General features: G+C 45.8%; 1 protein-coding gene and 1 non-coding gene across 2 annotated transcripts in view; one reads left to right on the top strand and one right to left on the bottom strand.

Annotated features, from left to right (window-relative positions):
* The window catches only part of LOC126334751 (uncharacterized), a 475,549-nt gene that overhangs the window by 24,030 nt on the left and 434,107 nt on the right, over positions 1-17,412 (bottom strand). The window contains exons 4-5 of the mRNA XM_049997319.1: positions 10,676-10,938; positions 3,069-3,231 (exon numbers count right to left, since the gene is read on the bottom strand). Coding sequence (XP_049853276.1) covers positions 3,069-3,231; positions 10,676-10,938 — 426 coding nt within the window. The remainder of the gene's footprint in view (positions 1-3,068; positions 3,232-10,675; positions 10,939-17,412) is intronic.
* Trnat-ugu (transfer RNA threonine (anticodon UGU)) lies at positions 7,620-7,694 on the top strand. The gene has a single exon. It is a non-coding gene; the product is annotated as a tRNA-Thr (tRNA).

Below are 17,412 nucleotides of genomic sequence, written 5' to 3'. Positions count from 1 at the left end.
TCAAATGATGCCACAGCAGTGGTAGAACCTTTAACGTTACCTGAATGGCAGAATGAAGGGTATCAGTTAAATGTTTATTAATCATTAACAACACGCCCAGGCTTTGCACGGATAGCACTAAGCCATCTATCACAAAGCGAAAAAATTGGTTCAACTAAAACATTCATATATCAATACGTACTACACGAATATGTAATAAAAAATGGGGATTCCTATCTAAAAAAACGCAGTTGATGTCCGTTTGACTTATGACAGCGCCACCTAGTGGGCCAACCATAGCGCCATCTTGTTTCCCCCTTCAATCTAGACAAGTTAATTTCTTTGTAGTTTTATCGTTTGACGCTTATTTTGTGAGATATCTGGCCCAGTCACTATCAATGAACCACTCTGTATACTGTGACAATCCGATGGAAGGGTTTCGGCTTGGCGAATGCTAGGAGAAAACTATCTGCCATCATGTGCCTCTCCCATCCTCTTCCACCCCCGTCCGCTGCCGTGCCTGTATTCCCACGTCCCACCTGCTCTCCATCTCTCCACTCCTCCTTACAGAGGAGTATGGAGGAACTAGTATTACGGTATGGGAGTGTATTGTGCCGTTACAGGCGATCATTGTAGACAAAACCACCTCTTCCTCCCGTCTCCTCGACTTCTATGTCACCATCTATGGCCGTCCTCTCGCCCCCACCCCCATCCTTAAGTATATTGGCGTCACCCTCGACCGTCTCCTCTCGTGGATCCCCCATCTCCGGACTATCAAAGCCAAGGCACACTCCCGACTCCGTCTCCTCAAGCTCCTTTCTGGCCTCACATAGGGCCTGGACCCCTCCACCATCCTCCACACCTATAAATCCCCCATCCGCCCTATCCTCTGTTACGCCCACCCTCCCTGGATCTCCGCCCCTCCTACCTTTTACAAATCCCTTCAAATCCTCGAACGCCATGCTCTCCGCCTCGCCTATCGCATCCGTCTCCCCTCCCCCATGCAGATCCTGTATGACCTTATCCGTTCCCACAACACCTCCTTTTCCTCCAACGGATACGTATCCTCTACACCTCCCATAAACTAGATCACCCATCCCCCTCACACGCTTGCCTCTCCCATCGTCTCCCACCCTCGTCCGCTGCCGTGCCTGTATTCCCACGTCTCACCTGCTCTCCATCTCTCCACTTTCCTTATCCTCTCCCAAGGTGGCTTCCACCAGGTCCCCCTGCCTGATGATGTCCTCATCCCCTCCTTCTACCCCTCCTATCAACTTTGATCCTCCTCTTCCACATCCCATGTTTTCTCGTCAGGACACCCTCCCTCCCTTCCCTCCCTCCATCCTTCCTCCCTCCTCCTCTGCCGGCCGCTGTGGCCGAACGGTTCTAGGCGCTTCAGTATGGAACCGCGCTGCTGCTACAGTCGCAGGTTCGAATCCTGCGTTGGGCATGGATGTGTGTGATGTCCTTCGGTTAGTTAGGTTTAAGTAGTTCTAAGTTCTAGGGGACTGATGACCACAGATGTTAAGTCCCATAGTACTCAGAGCCATTTGAACCATTTGAACCTCCTCCTCCCCCAGGCTATCCCTACCCCCGTACCTTCCTTCCTCCCCCCATCTCCTCTGCCACTGGCATCTCCGCTCTCCCATCTCCCTCCTCCCCCACCGTTTCCCTCTTTTGGCAGGTCCCCGGACTCGCACACGTAAAGTGAACATTAGCGCACTGGAGATCATCGCCATCGGTTTTGTGTGTATGCCGTCGGGTCTATGCTTCAGTGTTTTTAGACACCCACGCTCCATCGTTCACGTGTTTCATCTCCACATGAACAGTGCTAACAGTTTCTTTGGTTCTCTCCGCGTGTGAGCGACTTCGTTTCTTTTCGTTACTGTGTCTACTGTTTCTTGTGCCCCATTATGGTATGTTAATTCTGTGTCTCCATTATTTTCTCTTGTACAACTGTAGGAAAGCAGCGTACTCACGCCTTATAAAATTCACATCAGTCTTTCTATTGTGTGCCAGCCTATTCCACTGTAACTAGCTCTGATGTCATAAATATTGCGCAATACTTTAAAATGAAGTAAATAACCTGAAACATTTCTAGCATGTCAGGAGTAATACAAAATCAGTATGTGTTGGATATCAGTTCAATAACTTTAACCATTTTCGAAATTTGGATGTTTTTCCGTAAATACCATTGGCGCAACAGAAAAAACAGTAAATACCATTGGCGCATTAGACTCTGAACTGCTCTGGTAGTTGGATTGTGTGGATTCTTTTTGGTCTGTGACTTTCAGAATATAGTGAACATTTTAGAGAGAATGGTTTTTGATTATGAATCCCAAACAAACGCCTAATTACTCAGAGCTACAAGCTGAAACTATAAATGTATTCCTCACATGAAGTGGGCACCAGGAATTCTAATTACAGGCTTCACATTTTGCTAATCACTTTCTGGTTGCCAATATTGTAGTTAGAGAGCCAGTGTTGAGAACGGCAAATAACAGCATCAAATAAATAATAGGAACATTAACAATTATTCCATCTGCCACCCCACGCTACCTGTAGCTGAAGAGCGGTGTACAGTTGCCGCTGCCAGCCCACCTTGTGTAAGGTGTAAAATGACAATAAAGAAAAAAAATCCCACGGTTAGAGTATGTCCTCCCGATTGCGCTTAAGGAAACGCTACATGTGGAAGGGCACGAACAAATTTCACAGCATTGTCTACCGTGCACGTGCAGGAAAAATTTGGAAATGATGATTGTATCAGTGTCACAATACACCCTGTTATAAAGCAACATCTGTAAGACAGTGGTCTGCGAACAGTAACATACTCGAAATGGAAAGTATCCGCCGAGATTTTCGACCTGAATGCAACAGAAGACCTATGGAATGAGTTAGAAAGTCGACTTCGCTCCAGACCCCATCGTCCTCCTCTGGTGTCAGCTCTTTAGGTAGAAAGGACAGCCATTGCCCTACAGACATTCACACACCTCAATGTAAGTGTTTCGAGCAAAGTTCAAACCATGGTAAAGGTGAAGGGAGGATCTCTAGTAACAGGTATCCGGATGCGGTTGATCGGTGGGTCTCACCTGGCGGCGTTCCAGTCGGGGTCTGGCTTGGAGTGCCTGTTGCAGGCGAGGACGATGGCCAGCACGGCGAGCATGAAGGTGAGGTTGACGGCGCAGGTGGCGGCCACCACGAGCAGCACCTCGCTGCCGCCGTAGCACGCCCCCGACACGGCGCGCTGCTCCCCTGCCAATACACGCCGCACACACTCAGTACAGGTGCAGGCGTCGCAGCGGCTTCTTTCTGTGTCAACTATCGTAACTTATCACAATATACACTGAAGAGCCAAAGAATCTGGTACAACTGCCTAATATCGTACTGCCCCCGACCCCACGAACACGTAGAACTGTCGCAGAACGACGTGGCATGGACGCTACTAATGTCTGAAGTAGTGCTGGAGGCAGTTGACACCATGAATCCTGCAGGGCTGTCCATAAATCCATAGGAGTACGAGAGGATGGAGATGTCTTCTGAACATCACGTTGCAAGGTCTCCCAGATATGCACACTCCGTCGTTAGACCACAAGTGGCCCATCGCGATCATCCGACCGCCGTGTAGACCTCAAATGAGGATGCGGATAGGAGGGGCATGTCCACACCGCTCTCCCGGCCGTTGTGATAGTATTCTTTGACCGGAGGAGTTACTATTCGGTCGAGTAGCTCCTCAATTGGCATCACGAGGTTGAGTGCATCCTGAAAAATGGCAACAGCGCGTGGCGGCCCTGATGGTCACCCACCCAAGAACCGGCCACGCCCGACAGTATTTAACTTTGGTGATCTGACGGGGACCGGTGTAGCCACTGCAGCAAGTCCGTTGCCCATCCCACATATGCTGAATAATATTCACGTCTGGGAAGTTTGCTGGCCAGCGGAAGTGTTTGAACCCAGAAGAGTGATTCTGGAGCATCTCTGCAGCAATTCTAGACGTGTGGAGTACCGCATTGACCTGCTGGAGTTGCTCATATCCGTCGAAATGAGCAATGGACATGAATCTATGCAGGTGATTAGACAGGATGCGTACGTACGTGTCAACTGTCACAGTCGTGTTTAGACCTATCAGGGGTCCCATATCACTCCAACTACAGTCGCCCCACACCATTACAGAGCCTTTACCAGCTTGAACAGTCCCCTGCTTACAAGCAGGGTCCATGGATTCATGCAGTTGTCTCCATACCCATACATGTCCACCCGCTCGATACAATAAGAAACGAGACTCATCCGACCATGCAACATGTTTCCAGTCACCAACAATTCAATGTTGGTATGACGGCCCAGGCGAGGCGCAAAGCTATGTGTCCTGTACTCATCAATGGTACATGAGTGGACTTTCAGCTCCGGAAGCCCATATAGATGATGTTTCGTTGAATGGTTCGCACGCTGATACTTGATGACCCAGTACTGAACTCTGCAGCAATTTGAGGAAGGTTTCCACCTCTGTCAAGTTGAACGATTCACTTCGGTCGTCGTTGGTCTCGGAGATGCTGTGTCCCATCGCTCGTGCGCCGACTATAACACCACGATCAAACTCACTTAAATCTAGACAACCTGTCATTGTAGCAGCAGTAACCTATCTAACAACTGCGCCAGACACTTGTTGTCTTCCTTCTATGGGCGTTGCCGACCGCACCGCCGTATTCTGCCTATTTATATATCTCTGTATTTGAATACACATGCCTATACCAGTTTCTTTCGCGCTTCAGTGTATTTCCATATCGCTCTTTGTTTCTCTAAAAATAAGAACCTATGTCGTGGTTTTAGCAATACTCTGGGACGGTGAAACTGACGTTTCTCGAAGACGGTCTGTATACACCCGGTGTCCCAGAAGAAATGGTCAGTATCTAGGGATATGAAAGGAACGATCATTTGAAGCAAAAACTTAGTATGGACACACGTGCTATCTCGAATGGTTTCATGTACATAGTGATCCAAAAGTTCGTTATTTTTTGAAAAAGCACTAATCCACCGAATAACATAGATAGAGGGGTGCCTGAATGAAATGAGGTTTTATTGAAACCAAAAACGAGTGCACAAACCGGCCAAAAGAGAGCGCCGAACAACAACACATCAGTGAAGCTGCATAAGAATCGTGTATAAGATGATCTGTAGTGAGAGAGGGAGTCAAATGTGCTAGCAGTAGTGCCACGTTGACTTTACCAGAAAAGGTACTGTTAGTGAAGCTTTGGTATCAGAATGGAGAATCCGAATCTCTACTCTTACGATCCTGTTGCCACAAGATGGGTAGTCAAACGGGTGAAGATCCTGCGACAAGTGTTGTTGTGAAGAAAATGATCACAATGTTCAAAGCCACAGGTCATTTAGATGATCGGGCCCATATCTGGTGACCAGACACGAGTGCTCCTGCTGCTCGGACAGTTCAGGAAGTAATGGAGACTTAACCGTGTTCATCTCCGTGCGGTCAAGTCAGAGCTCGTGAATACCCAAATCGCATCGGCATTTCATGCATTAATGTTTGGAGAGTACTAAGGCTTACCCTCCAGTGCTATCCGTACTAAATCCAAAGTCATTATGGAACTGTTCGTTACCGACTTTGTGATGTGGAGAACGTTTGCGGTGTGGCCACTTCAAAAACTGGGGAAAAATAACGATTGGTTGAGGACCGACGAAGTCCATTTTACGTTCCGAGGATTTTTCATCACCCACAACTATATAATCTGGGCTACCAAAAATCCTGGAATTGTTGCGGAAACTCCATTGCATGACGAGAAAGTGGTGCGGATTTAGCACATCAGTTGTGATCGGACCCCCTTTTCTTAGGAAATGCATGGTGCTGCTTTTCGAACTGGCAGCATGACGAGTGCAATGTACGCCGATATGTTACAGAATCGCATCATCCCTAGCCTTTCTCGAAAAGACTGCTGAAAAGTACGACTTTCACGCAGGATGTCGCTCCACTCCATACAGCTAGACGTGTGAAAGGTTTATGGCGCAAATCGTTCGGTGAGGACCGCGTGCCGAGATGCCCCTTCTGTCACGCGTAACCTCCCAGTTCCCCACACCTCAATCCGTATTGTTATTGCAAGTGGGTTTAACTGAAGTCCCAGGTCTACCGCGATCATCCGATTTCATTAAGGACACTAATAGACAACATCCGACGGCAATTTTTCATCATACCTACTGACATGCTGTACAGTGCTGTTCACAACATTGGCCCTCGATTACAAGCATTGTTGACGAATTATGGCCGACATCCTGAGCTTCTGTTACAGTCCCTATAGAATATCGTCTTTACTAAAATAAACTGTCATGCTAAGGATTGCCTATATAAGAAGGGTCATTTGTTGGTTATTTTGTGCACTTTTTTGTTTCAGTGAAACGCCATGTCATTTCAAGCATGTGTGTCAGTTTTTCTCTCTTTACCTATAATGTTCCGTTAATTATCGAATTTTTAAATGTTAACGAACTTTTGGGTCCCCTACACTTTGTTATTTATTTTCTTTATTATTCAATACATTGTTAGATATACACAAGAACAACAGCCAGTAAACATTAGAACAAGCCTTTTAGGAAGTATCAATTGAAAAATAGGTAGTTATAACACATTCACCCCTCAGCATTATCTTGTGCGTCAGATTACAGCTATTGCACAGTTTGAATAGCCCACAGTCAACTTCAGAAAATTTGTGCTGTCTTGGGAGAACATATTGTGCAGCTTGCCTGAGTGCCTCTGGACATAACCTGATGACGGCAGCAGCGTCCATGGTGCGACCAAGTAGTTTATCTCACTTAGTCATCTTTCGTTCGTACACTTCATCCAACCCCATCAACAAAAATCTAAGAGCGTAAGGTCTGGCGACCTTTGGTGGCCAGTTGATTGTACTATTATGGCCAATGCAGCGTTAAGTGTGGTTGAGATGTTCCCCCACAGCGGGACGGAGTGGCCGAGCGATTCTAGGCGCTACAGTCTGGAACAGCGGACGCAGGTTCGAATCCTGCCTCGGGCATGGATGTGTGTGATGTCCTTAGATTAGTTAGGTTTAAGTAGTTCTAAGTTCTAGGGGACTAATGACCTCAGAAGTTAAGTCCCATAGTGCTCAGACCCATTTTGTTCCCTCACACGTCTGGTAAGTTGTGGTGAGGGTCTGTCATGCTGGAAATTCATTGCATTCTTTGTAGCCAAAAAGAAACTCCTCAACGTGGTCAACAAACCAATTTTCCAAAAAATGTACGTAATTCTAACCCCTGATTCGCTGCTCTAAAATGATTGCTTCTATCAACATGTTACCGGGCACGCCACACCAAACATTGACTGGAATGCGAACTTGGAAATTGGTTTATACTGTAGCGTGTGGATTTTCCTGCAACATGTCCGAAAGAACAGACACCATATCCATATAAGTGTATAGTTCTGGCAACACCGGTCATGACCTCCTTCTTCTGTGCGGATGCACACATACTCCCCGAACTCTTACAGGATTTGGTAGGAATTACTTCGATGAGTAATGAGTGTGTTGGGGTGGGACACTACGAATATAGTGTGTGGACATACAACGTGAGAATGTGGGTCTCGCGGGAGGCATGCGTGAGATAGTCCCTGCAGTCTCGCTACCCTCTGTGCCCTCGGTGGCTCAGATGGATAGAGCGTCTGCCATGTAAGCAGGAGATCCCGGGTTCGAGTCCCGGTCGGGACACACATTTTCATCTGTCCCCATATATATATATCAAAGCCCGTTAGCAGCTGAAGGTATTACGCACTTGTCATGCTTCTGAAGTGAAGTACTGTAATACGACCATATTAATACGTTTACAGTATTATTTGAATGATTTTATTCTTCGACTCTCCAAAGGCACTATGCATAAAAATGACTGTAAGTGGGCCAAACATATGTAAGTCTTCACAGTCAAAAGATTGCAGTAAGGAAAATAAAATAAAGGGATGTTTTAACCCTCGAATGACAGCGACAGTGGCAGAATGTTATCATTCAGGCACTGTGACGTATGCCAGCTGATCAAAAGTATCCGGATATCCGTATGCGGAAATGATCACTGGATATCACGAGAGGCGGACTCATCAGCATATAAAAAAGCTCAGTGATTTAGAACTTGGAGTAGTCACTGGATGTCACCTGAGTAACAAATCCATCAGGGACATTTCAAAACGTCTAAAGGTGCCCGACTGTTGGTGATGTGACTGCGAAGTAGGAATGTGAAGGGACAGATACAGCTAAACCAAGACCAAGGAGACCTCATGTACTCGAGGACAGCTATGGTTGAACATTGCGTAGGGTGGTTGTAAGAAGCGCATGAGATCAGCGGAAGTAGTCACTGCTAAGTTCCAGAGTACTGCTATCAGTCCGGCTAACATATTTAGTGTACGTAGGTAATTAAAAAGAATTGGGTAATGGTAGATCATAGGCCACACATTTCTGTCGTCAAAACTAAGCGGCCCTTGAGGTGATGTAAAGACCGACGCCAATGGACAGTGACTGGCCGGAAACGGGTGATTTGGAGTGAGTAATCGCTTTATACATTGTAGCAATCGGATGGAAGGGTCTGAGTTTGGCGAATGCCTGAATCTTGTGTAGTGCCGAAAGTGAGGTACGGTGGTATTAGGGATTGGATATTTTTCGTGGTTGGAGCGTGGTTCTGTTATCGTGCTTATGGACACGTTTGGTGCACAAAAACATGAACAAATTTTACAGAAATGAGTGTTGTGTACAGTAGACGAATAGTGGGAAGACGATGATTGTATTAGCTCAACGGTGCAGCCTATCATAAAGCACCTACGAGGCAATGGTTTGTGTACAGTACCATTACTGAAGTGGACTTTCGTGCCGAGAGACCCGAACTGCACCCAAGGGAACGCCGTTAGCGTGAGTTACGACGTCGATTTCGCTCCAGATCCAGCATCACTCCTCCACGGTTTCGGCTCTTGAAGAAGACTGGACGGCCATTCATCTACACTTCACTATAAGTGCCTCCAGCAGAGTTCAAGCCATCATAAAGGGAGAAGGTGGACACACACACTAATGGCCAATAATATGTGTCCGGTTAGTTTTGATCAGTGAAAGGGTCCTGTAGCCACCTTTCATTAGTCCACTAGCCCATTTTCACTAGTATTTCTCTTTCCTTCCTTGTTTCTCTTTTCTCATAATTATCATAGTGGTGTGATTGAATGAATGAGGTTGTGTGTCACGTTGCTAGACGGTGGCGTAGTCTGCTGCAGAAAGTCTGCGACAGTCGTACAGTTTCAGCAGCAGTTGTACAGAATACCCAACTCTCGTAGTGGTCAAGTCGGCAAAGAGGTTTCCGCTACTTGTGAGAAATCCACCTGCGTTTGGTTGGTGGCGGAAATGGCATCTTTGGGTTTTCCGGGCCACGCGGAGGGTGGAAGAGGCTGGAGAAGAAGAGGGAGGCAGTCTGCCGTCGGTACGGAAAGCGTCCACAGCTGTGCTCCAGTCGAAGAAGGGTGAGTTAGACCGACCGCGTGGCGCATTGTTCCTTGGCGAGGGGAGAGCTGTTAGCTTTTGGTCTCGCTTTTCAGCTCTGTAAAATTGCTTTGCCTTGTCGCAGCAAGGAATGCAAAACTTTGGCAGATTTTCCTTTTAGTAAATTTCGATAGCAGACTTGGATCCACCGGAAGAGCGCCACACAAAGGTGTCGATAAGAAGTGAGCACTCGCTTCTGTATGAATGTCTGTTTGCCTTCAGCTGTGCCTGTATAAGCTTTCATTTTTCTAAATATTAATAGCTTTGCCTTCTCGTACATTTTCCTTGCTTTACGTATCTTTCGTCCGTGGGGAGCCGACCACGTGGTTGAACATTAAAGTTTGGTTGGGCTACCGTCATCACTAAGTGTCCGGTCTCATGTTTGTTTTAAAGAACGTTAACTGTTCATGATTTTGTGATGTGAAATTGTTGCAACTTGGCCACGATACTGCCTCACATCCTTATCTTAGGAATAAATGATTTTATCTACAATTTCCTCTTGTGTTCCGAGATTACGTTTCCCGTTAGCACATCCAACGCGTTTCCTTACGCACAGGTCCAGTGATTAGTCTCCCCTTATATTTTATAACAAATGCTTTAGATTAAGTCTTATGCCGGCCGCCGTGGTCTCGCGGTTCTAGGCGCGCAGTCCGGAACCGTGCGACTGCTACGGTCGCAGGTTCGAATCCTGCCTCGGGCATGGATGTGTGTGATGTCCTTAGGTTAGTTAGGTTTAAATAGTTCTAAGTTCTAGGGGACTGATGACCACAGCAGTTAAGTCCCATAGTGCTCAGAGCCATTTTTTTAAAGTCTTATTTTCAGGTGTGTTGCTGGGAGCTGATCTACTGCAGTTTTCATGCACTTTCTATTTTATTTTAAATGTTTCATTGTCGTGAACAGTGCACGGGCAATACTATTAATTACGTCGTATCCTCTATGAGCGACATCACAACGTATGCATTTTTGTGAGTTTTTGGTCTGTGATCAAATTAGTTTACTTTCCGACTCGACCAAACTTTCGATTAGTTGTACGGTTAGAGGCAGTGGCGACCCTAATCTTCTCACGTTAACTTCACAGGCAATAAGTATTTACATTACCAATAATAACGTAATAACCCGTAGTAACAGGTTAGTTACATCAGACAGTGTACCCGGCAGCCTCGGCCAGAGGCAAGTAACATTACCCGGCTCGTGGATGTAGGCGGTGGTGGTGGCCGCGTCAGAGCCGGTGTCGACGTCGGGCGCGGCGGCGGCGGCGGCGGCGACCGGGGCGGCGGTGGCGGCAGCTGCGGCCGCGGCTGCGGTCGGCGCGCCGGGGGCGGCGGGGGTGGGGGCGGGGCGGCCCTGGTGCTGGTGCTGGTGGTGGCGCGCCTTGCCGTGACGCACGCGATGCGGCTCCGCGCCGCCCTCGCCGCCGTCGGGCACGCCTGACAGGTGGCGCGCCACTCTGCACACAGGCGCACCCACCTCTCAACAACAACATAGCGCAGCGACATGGCGACGATTACTGAACTACATGAAAAAAACTTACATTAGTTACAAACTACGGCGTGCGCGTATTTTATTCAACGTGTATACGTCACTTAACATATTCCGATTCAGGTTATGATATCTTCGATATGCCTGCCATCATTAGCGATGATGTGACGCAGACGCATAGCTAAATTCTGCATGACCTGCTGTGTTATCAGAACATCTATGCTGTCGATGACCTGCTGAATTTCTCTTTTCAGCTCAGCAGTGGTTTTGTCTTCAATATAGCCCCACAAAAAGGAGTCACATGCGTTCAGATCCGGAGAATATGGTGTCCAATCGAGGCCCATTCCAGGGGCCTCTGGGTACACCAGTGCCGGAATTCGTTCCCTAAACTGCTCCTCCAGGACATCACTCTCCTTTTTCGATGGGGTCGAGCTGCGTCTTGCTGGAACCACATCTTGTCTAAATCAGGATCACATTGGATACCGGGGAGGAAATCATCTTCCAAATCCTTCATTTACAGTTCGGTAGTCACCGTGCCGTTAAGGGGTATCGCACCGGTTATTCCGTGACTGGACATTGCACACAACATATTTACCCGTTGAGGCTGAAGAGACTCTCGATCGCGAAATGCGGATTCTCAGTCCCCAAAATTCGCCAATGTTTGCTTATTGACGAACCCATCCAAATGAAAGTGAGCTTCGTCGCTAAGCCAAACCGTACTAATTCTTGAAAGAGATGTTTTCACTCTGCAGCAGAGTGTGAGCTGATATGAAAGTTCCTGGCAGATTAAAGCTGCGGGCCGAACCGAGACCCGAACTCAGGACCTTTCGCAGGAGAGCTTCTGTAAAGTCTGGAAGGTTGGAGACGAGATACTGGTAGAAGTAAGGCTCTGAGGACGGGGCGTGAGTCGTGCTTGGTAGCTCAGTTGGTAGAGCACTTGCCCGTGAAAGGCAAAGGTCCCGAGTTCGAGTCTCGGTCTGACACACAGTTTTAATCTGCCAGGAAATTTCATACTAATTCGTAGCGTGCATCGCGGCCAACTTGCAGTTTGAACGTCCTAATTCAGAAGCCATGACTATTTTATTTCATTCAGCTCAGTGATCGTCACCTCTATCTTCTTTCGCATCACGCCACTGTGTAGCAGTTGTATCCCCAAGTATGGGATGACTGTCTAGAAACTAAAAGGCATTTCAAGAACGCTCATGCTTTTTCTCAAGACTCCGAATTTTATACGGATGGTGGTAAATGGTAATTTACGCATCGAAACGAAATATTCACGCTAGCGCCAGTTGTAACTTGCAGGTTCATGCAGCTGCCTGTATGAGACTTCCAGGTGGAGCTAGCTCGTTCGTTCATTCATTCATTACTCAATGTAAGTCGAGTCGACATAGAGATACCATGCCAACAAAAGGTTTTTAAATTACAGTAGTTTACAACTACTGTGCAACACATGTGGCGGAAGGTATATAAGAAAAACCAACAGAACATTCGACAACCGATGTAAACAACATAGCAGACCATGGGAATCTGGTACAAGGTATTAACTTCTAGAGCATATTTAAGAGAAATGAATTAAAAGCCTACTACAATAGAGAAATGTATCAAAATAGTTAGAACAAACAATGAAAGACATTGCTAACTGCAGAGGAAACATTTACGAAACAAACATAAGAAAAGAAACTACTACTAAACTGCCAAGCGAATATGACCAACTTCTCACTGTTTACACTAACAGACTATGTAACAGACTAGCGAACCCGGCAATGCTTCGCAACAGCTACATATGTTCGGAAATTGTATATAGGTCCTAATCTCCTCCTCCACATCTCTTTGCCCATCTTCTCCTCGTCTCTCTCTCTCTCTCTCTCTCTCTCTCTCTCTCTCTCTCTCTCTCTCTCTCGCTCTCTCTCTCTCTCTCTCTCTCTCTCTATGTCCCCCTTCTTCCTCTCTCTGTCCATTCCCCCCCCCCCCTTCCCCTCGCTATCTATCTCCTCTTCCCATCTCTCTCTCTCTCCCTTTAAGCCTTGTTTATTGAAACCACAGTTGGGAAATGAAGACAAACTGAATGGGTAAATTGCTTGTTATCATTAATACGGGGTGTTCAAAAAGGCTCTCCGCAGCGCCGTATGATTGTTAGCAGCGCGTGCTCTATGCCGCAGTGAATATAACGAAATGAAACTCAGAGGAATACAAGTTATTAATTTATTGAATATTCATTTTTACTTACAAATTTTCATATTAAATGGTGAAAGTATCCCCCCTGTTGTTGAATACACAATTCGGCTCGTCTAATCATGTTTCCAAACAACAGCTGTAACATTCCTTCTGTAACAGAAGCACTGAAAGTGGATATTGCAGTTTTCAGTTGGATTTTGGACGGTTTTTATAGACAGTTACTTTCGCTGCACCCAGAAGAAAATGTCAGGTGGTGTTAGGTCAGGCGATCGTGGAGGCCCAAGTCCCTGTGAAATCATGCGATCACCAAGAACATCAGCAAGCACTGACATTGAAACGCGAGCTGTATGCGCGGTTGCACCATCTTGTTGAAAATAACCGTTCAGTATTTCACTTAACACAAGTTCTGCAATGAATGGGTACAGAATATCACTGCAGTATCGTCGTGCGTTTATTGTTTCGTTGAAAAATCCAGGCAGGCGAACAATCATAACGGCACGCGCAGCTGACGATCAAACGGCACTGCGGAGAGAATTTTTGAACACCCCGTATAAAGTGGTGGGGGAGAGACCTCTTAAGCTGCTTGATGTGTGATGATAGTAGCTTTAACGACAATTTTTTTTCATAGTTTTAATCTGTGACCGGCTAGGACTGCAAAGTTTCCATGATAGTATTCTAATCATAAGTCGATAAGGTATAAATACAACATCCGTTATTCCTCTTAAACATAGAAAAAAACACACCGTTTTGTACATAATTTTCGTTTTAAATTATATATTAGGAGGAAGAATATATGTAGAAGAAAAAATTTGTCCAATGGTTTAAATGCTCTCATAGTTAAACTAAAACTAACTGCTGGAATGCAAACGAAACCTTGCATTTTCACAGCACAGTGTTTTCTTTCTCGCAGTCACTTTTAAAAGGAAACCCGTACATTACTGTTTAGAAAAGTACTGTTAGCGTTCGCAAAGTACTGTGTAACAACTTGAAATAGATTGCCGAATAACTTCTAACAAAGTTTTGCGTAATGTGTTAGATATGAGCAGGTTTCAGTCCGAATGTTTGTAAGAGCATCGTTTCAAAATTCTGAAGTAAAATGATCAAAAACGTTTCGACATTTCTGGTAACAATGTTAAACGACAACTTGTCTTTAATCAGACAACATCAACACGTATAGTCAAACAAACAAAAAACAAGTGAAAGCTGTGAAAGTTTGCAACACTTCCAAACACAAATGACACACTACACCCAGATAATGGCAGTTAAAGTGTTATGCTACGGAAACACATTAACTACAAGAAAAATTGGAGGCTTTAGACCGATTTTCCACATGAGGGAGGGCTACTTGGTTCTCAAAGAATTAATTGAACGCTGATCTCTAAGTACCTTTCTATTTAATTATGAAAAATTACTATTAAATGTTTGAAATATACAACCAATATGTGACAACGAAAACGTCCTATAATATTCCAGGACACTCGCTAAAGGTGGCTTGTCGAAAAGGCGAAAAGCGTATGAATACATAAAAAATTAAAACTCACTTGCAAAGGTGCTATTCTTGGATACTGCTGCAATTTATAAACAGCTGCTGCAAAAATGACCACCACAGGAAACTTGTTTAAAGGCGTTTATCTTTCTATGCTTCGGTGGGTGCAGTCCATTTGCAGCTGTGTTGCATTGTTTCCGTCTAGAGGACGGCTGTGCACTTCCTACAGGTTTTTTTTTTTTTGGGGGGGGGGGGGGGGGAGGGAGGGGATTTATGACGGACTCTGCGTAAGTGCCTCCTTTTCCAACAACTGCAGACAATAAAGTAACAGAACACAAGCAAGATGTGGGACGGATTTTACTATCGTATGGAAGTTTGTTGAGAATAAGGTGGAGGTCACATTGAAAATTTTAAAGGTTAAATGAAAACTTCAATCCTAAACATAATTTAGAAAAGGACCTCAGCCTTGAAAATTCCTGGCTTCTTAAAACTATGTGCCGGGCAGGGACTCGAACCAGGGACCTTCACTTTCGTGATCAAGTGCTCTACTAACTAAGCTGTGCAAACACGCCTCGAACCTTACCTCCGTCAGGTCCCAGGTTCGAAGTCTAATCTGACAAACAGGTTTCATCTGCCAGAAAGTTTGAAATCGGCGCATCCTCCGCCGCAGAGTGAATATTCAATCTGGAAGTACGTATTTCAACTTGTACAGGGTGGGGCAAATAAAAGTGGCCCAGATGAGTGCATACGATTGGACGTGAATTTGTGGCAGCATTAGCGGGAGAGGAAAAGACCTACACTTACTTCCAACAAGACGGAGCAGCTGCCCATACAGCCGGCCGAAACTTAAAGCACATTTACTCTACGTTCTAACCTGACAGAGTAGTTAGCAGAGGTGTCTGGTCGCAGCCCCAGCTTGATCTGTTAGTGTGCGATTGCTTTGTGTGGGAAGCCTTCAAGTCTAAGATGTATCACAAAAATTCTAATAGTCTTTCAAGAACTGCAACAGCTCATTTCGGATGAGACTGCAACAATTCTAACAGTCCAGCTTCGATGCTGATCAGGGCTAAGGAGTGCCAAGAGATGAATGGTGGTGAGTTTCAACATATGCTAATGGAAACTTGCTGTACCTAACGACGTAACCAAGTTAGCTGCTGGACAGCCGGGTCTAATATTCTCTTTGTTGAGAAAAGATGAACACAGAATTCAACTTTATTTACAAATCCTAGATGAATCCCTCAATTTCCATTCCAGCAGTGTGTCACCGAAACATTTTTTTCTTTTTTTTTTGTACGGTGGGCCAGTGCCTGTTTCCTTTTGAGATGAGCAAATACGTTTACTGATATAAAGGGTCTTCAGTTTATCTGAATACGTTGAAATATCTCGATAACTTCTCATCGCATCCAAAAAATGTATGATAAAAATTTATTCGTCTCGACGGAGGGGGGGGGGGGGGGGGGAGCTAACACATCCAGTAACACCAAACTATACCTCCCATCCTACCCCGACTGTGTGTGTGTAGAGAGGAGGAGGGGGTGAGGGGGGGGGGAGAGGGTGGAGAGCGTGGAAAGTTTGAAATCTTAAATGGGAACCTTCGTTTTTATTAGAGATTCCGATTCTACAGAAAAAAAATACTCAAGTTTCGCGGCATATGGCGCTATAAATGGAAAAGTCAAAATGGGTAGAAAATCATATGATTCAAATTGCTATTCAGTGACATTAGAATTAAACCACATCTCCATACTGCAGGAAACCCCATTCTCATAATTGTATGCGTCCGACAAAACGAAAAGGGGACAGCCTTGTGAACGCGTAGCGAACTACGACTCATCGTAACAGGCAGTGTGGTAAATGTTGTGAAGAGTAACGGTACTTTAACACTCCGTTGTGGTACCGTCAAGTTACTTTTATCTATAAAGATTCCACTCCATTAAGAATGCTCTGTTTGCTAGGAACTCAAGCCGCAAATCACGTCTGATATTCCGTACGCACGTGCTTATCCATTAGGTGACAGTGCAGAATTGTATCGAAGGCTTTCTGCGAGTTCCGGGAATAAAGCATCAACGGGCGGTGGTATGCACTGCCTTCCGGGTGTCGCACACGAAAAGGGAGAACTGGGTTCTATGCATTCGTTGTTTGCAGAGTCCACATTGAATCTACAGAGGAGATTTTAAGTCTCGAGAAGTGTACTACGCGAGAATAAACACACTGACGTCACGACATGAACCTGTAGTTTTGACGGTCTGTTTGCCTACCCTTCTTGCAAATGGGAATGATCTGGATTCTAATCAACAGGAACGCTTTGCTTTCCAGCTAACTACCGTACGCTGGTCAAGTTCAGGATTAGAGTCATTTTGGGTCTAATGTTTTTAGATAACTATTCCGTAAAAGATTTACTTACCAGACTGAATAAAATATGACCCACTATTCATGGCACAAATGTGCTAAACCATTACAGTAAGAAAATACTGTTGTTTACATAATCAGACGGATCCCAGTTACCACAATTTAATTTCCAAACATGCTTGCCGCCAGCCAATCATAAACCAAATGCCAGTGACGCTTTAATGGCGGTTAGTGGGTGGGGAGAAATGTTAATAGTGGCAGGTATCGACGGGGCAGCGAGAGGCAGCAGTGGCCAGCAAATTCCATTAGGGCGGCGTGTTGGGAGTGGAGGCGGAGGCGCCTAAGGCGGCGGCGGCAGGCAGGGACTTCCTTTGAGCGGCTTACGACTGTCACGGCGCGTCGCGGCGCAGTGCGGCCTGTCCTACACAAAGCCCT

Source organism: Schistocerca gregaria, chromosome 2, assembly GCF_023897955.1.
Source record: "Schistocerca gregaria isolate iqSchGreg1 chromosome 2, iqSchGreg1.2, whole genome shotgun sequence".
NCBI lineage: Eukaryota > Metazoa > Arthropoda > Insecta > Orthoptera > Acrididae > Schistocerca > Schistocerca gregaria.
Note: the sequence above shows the minus strand (reverse complement) of the source record. Positions and strands in the feature narration are given on the sequence as shown.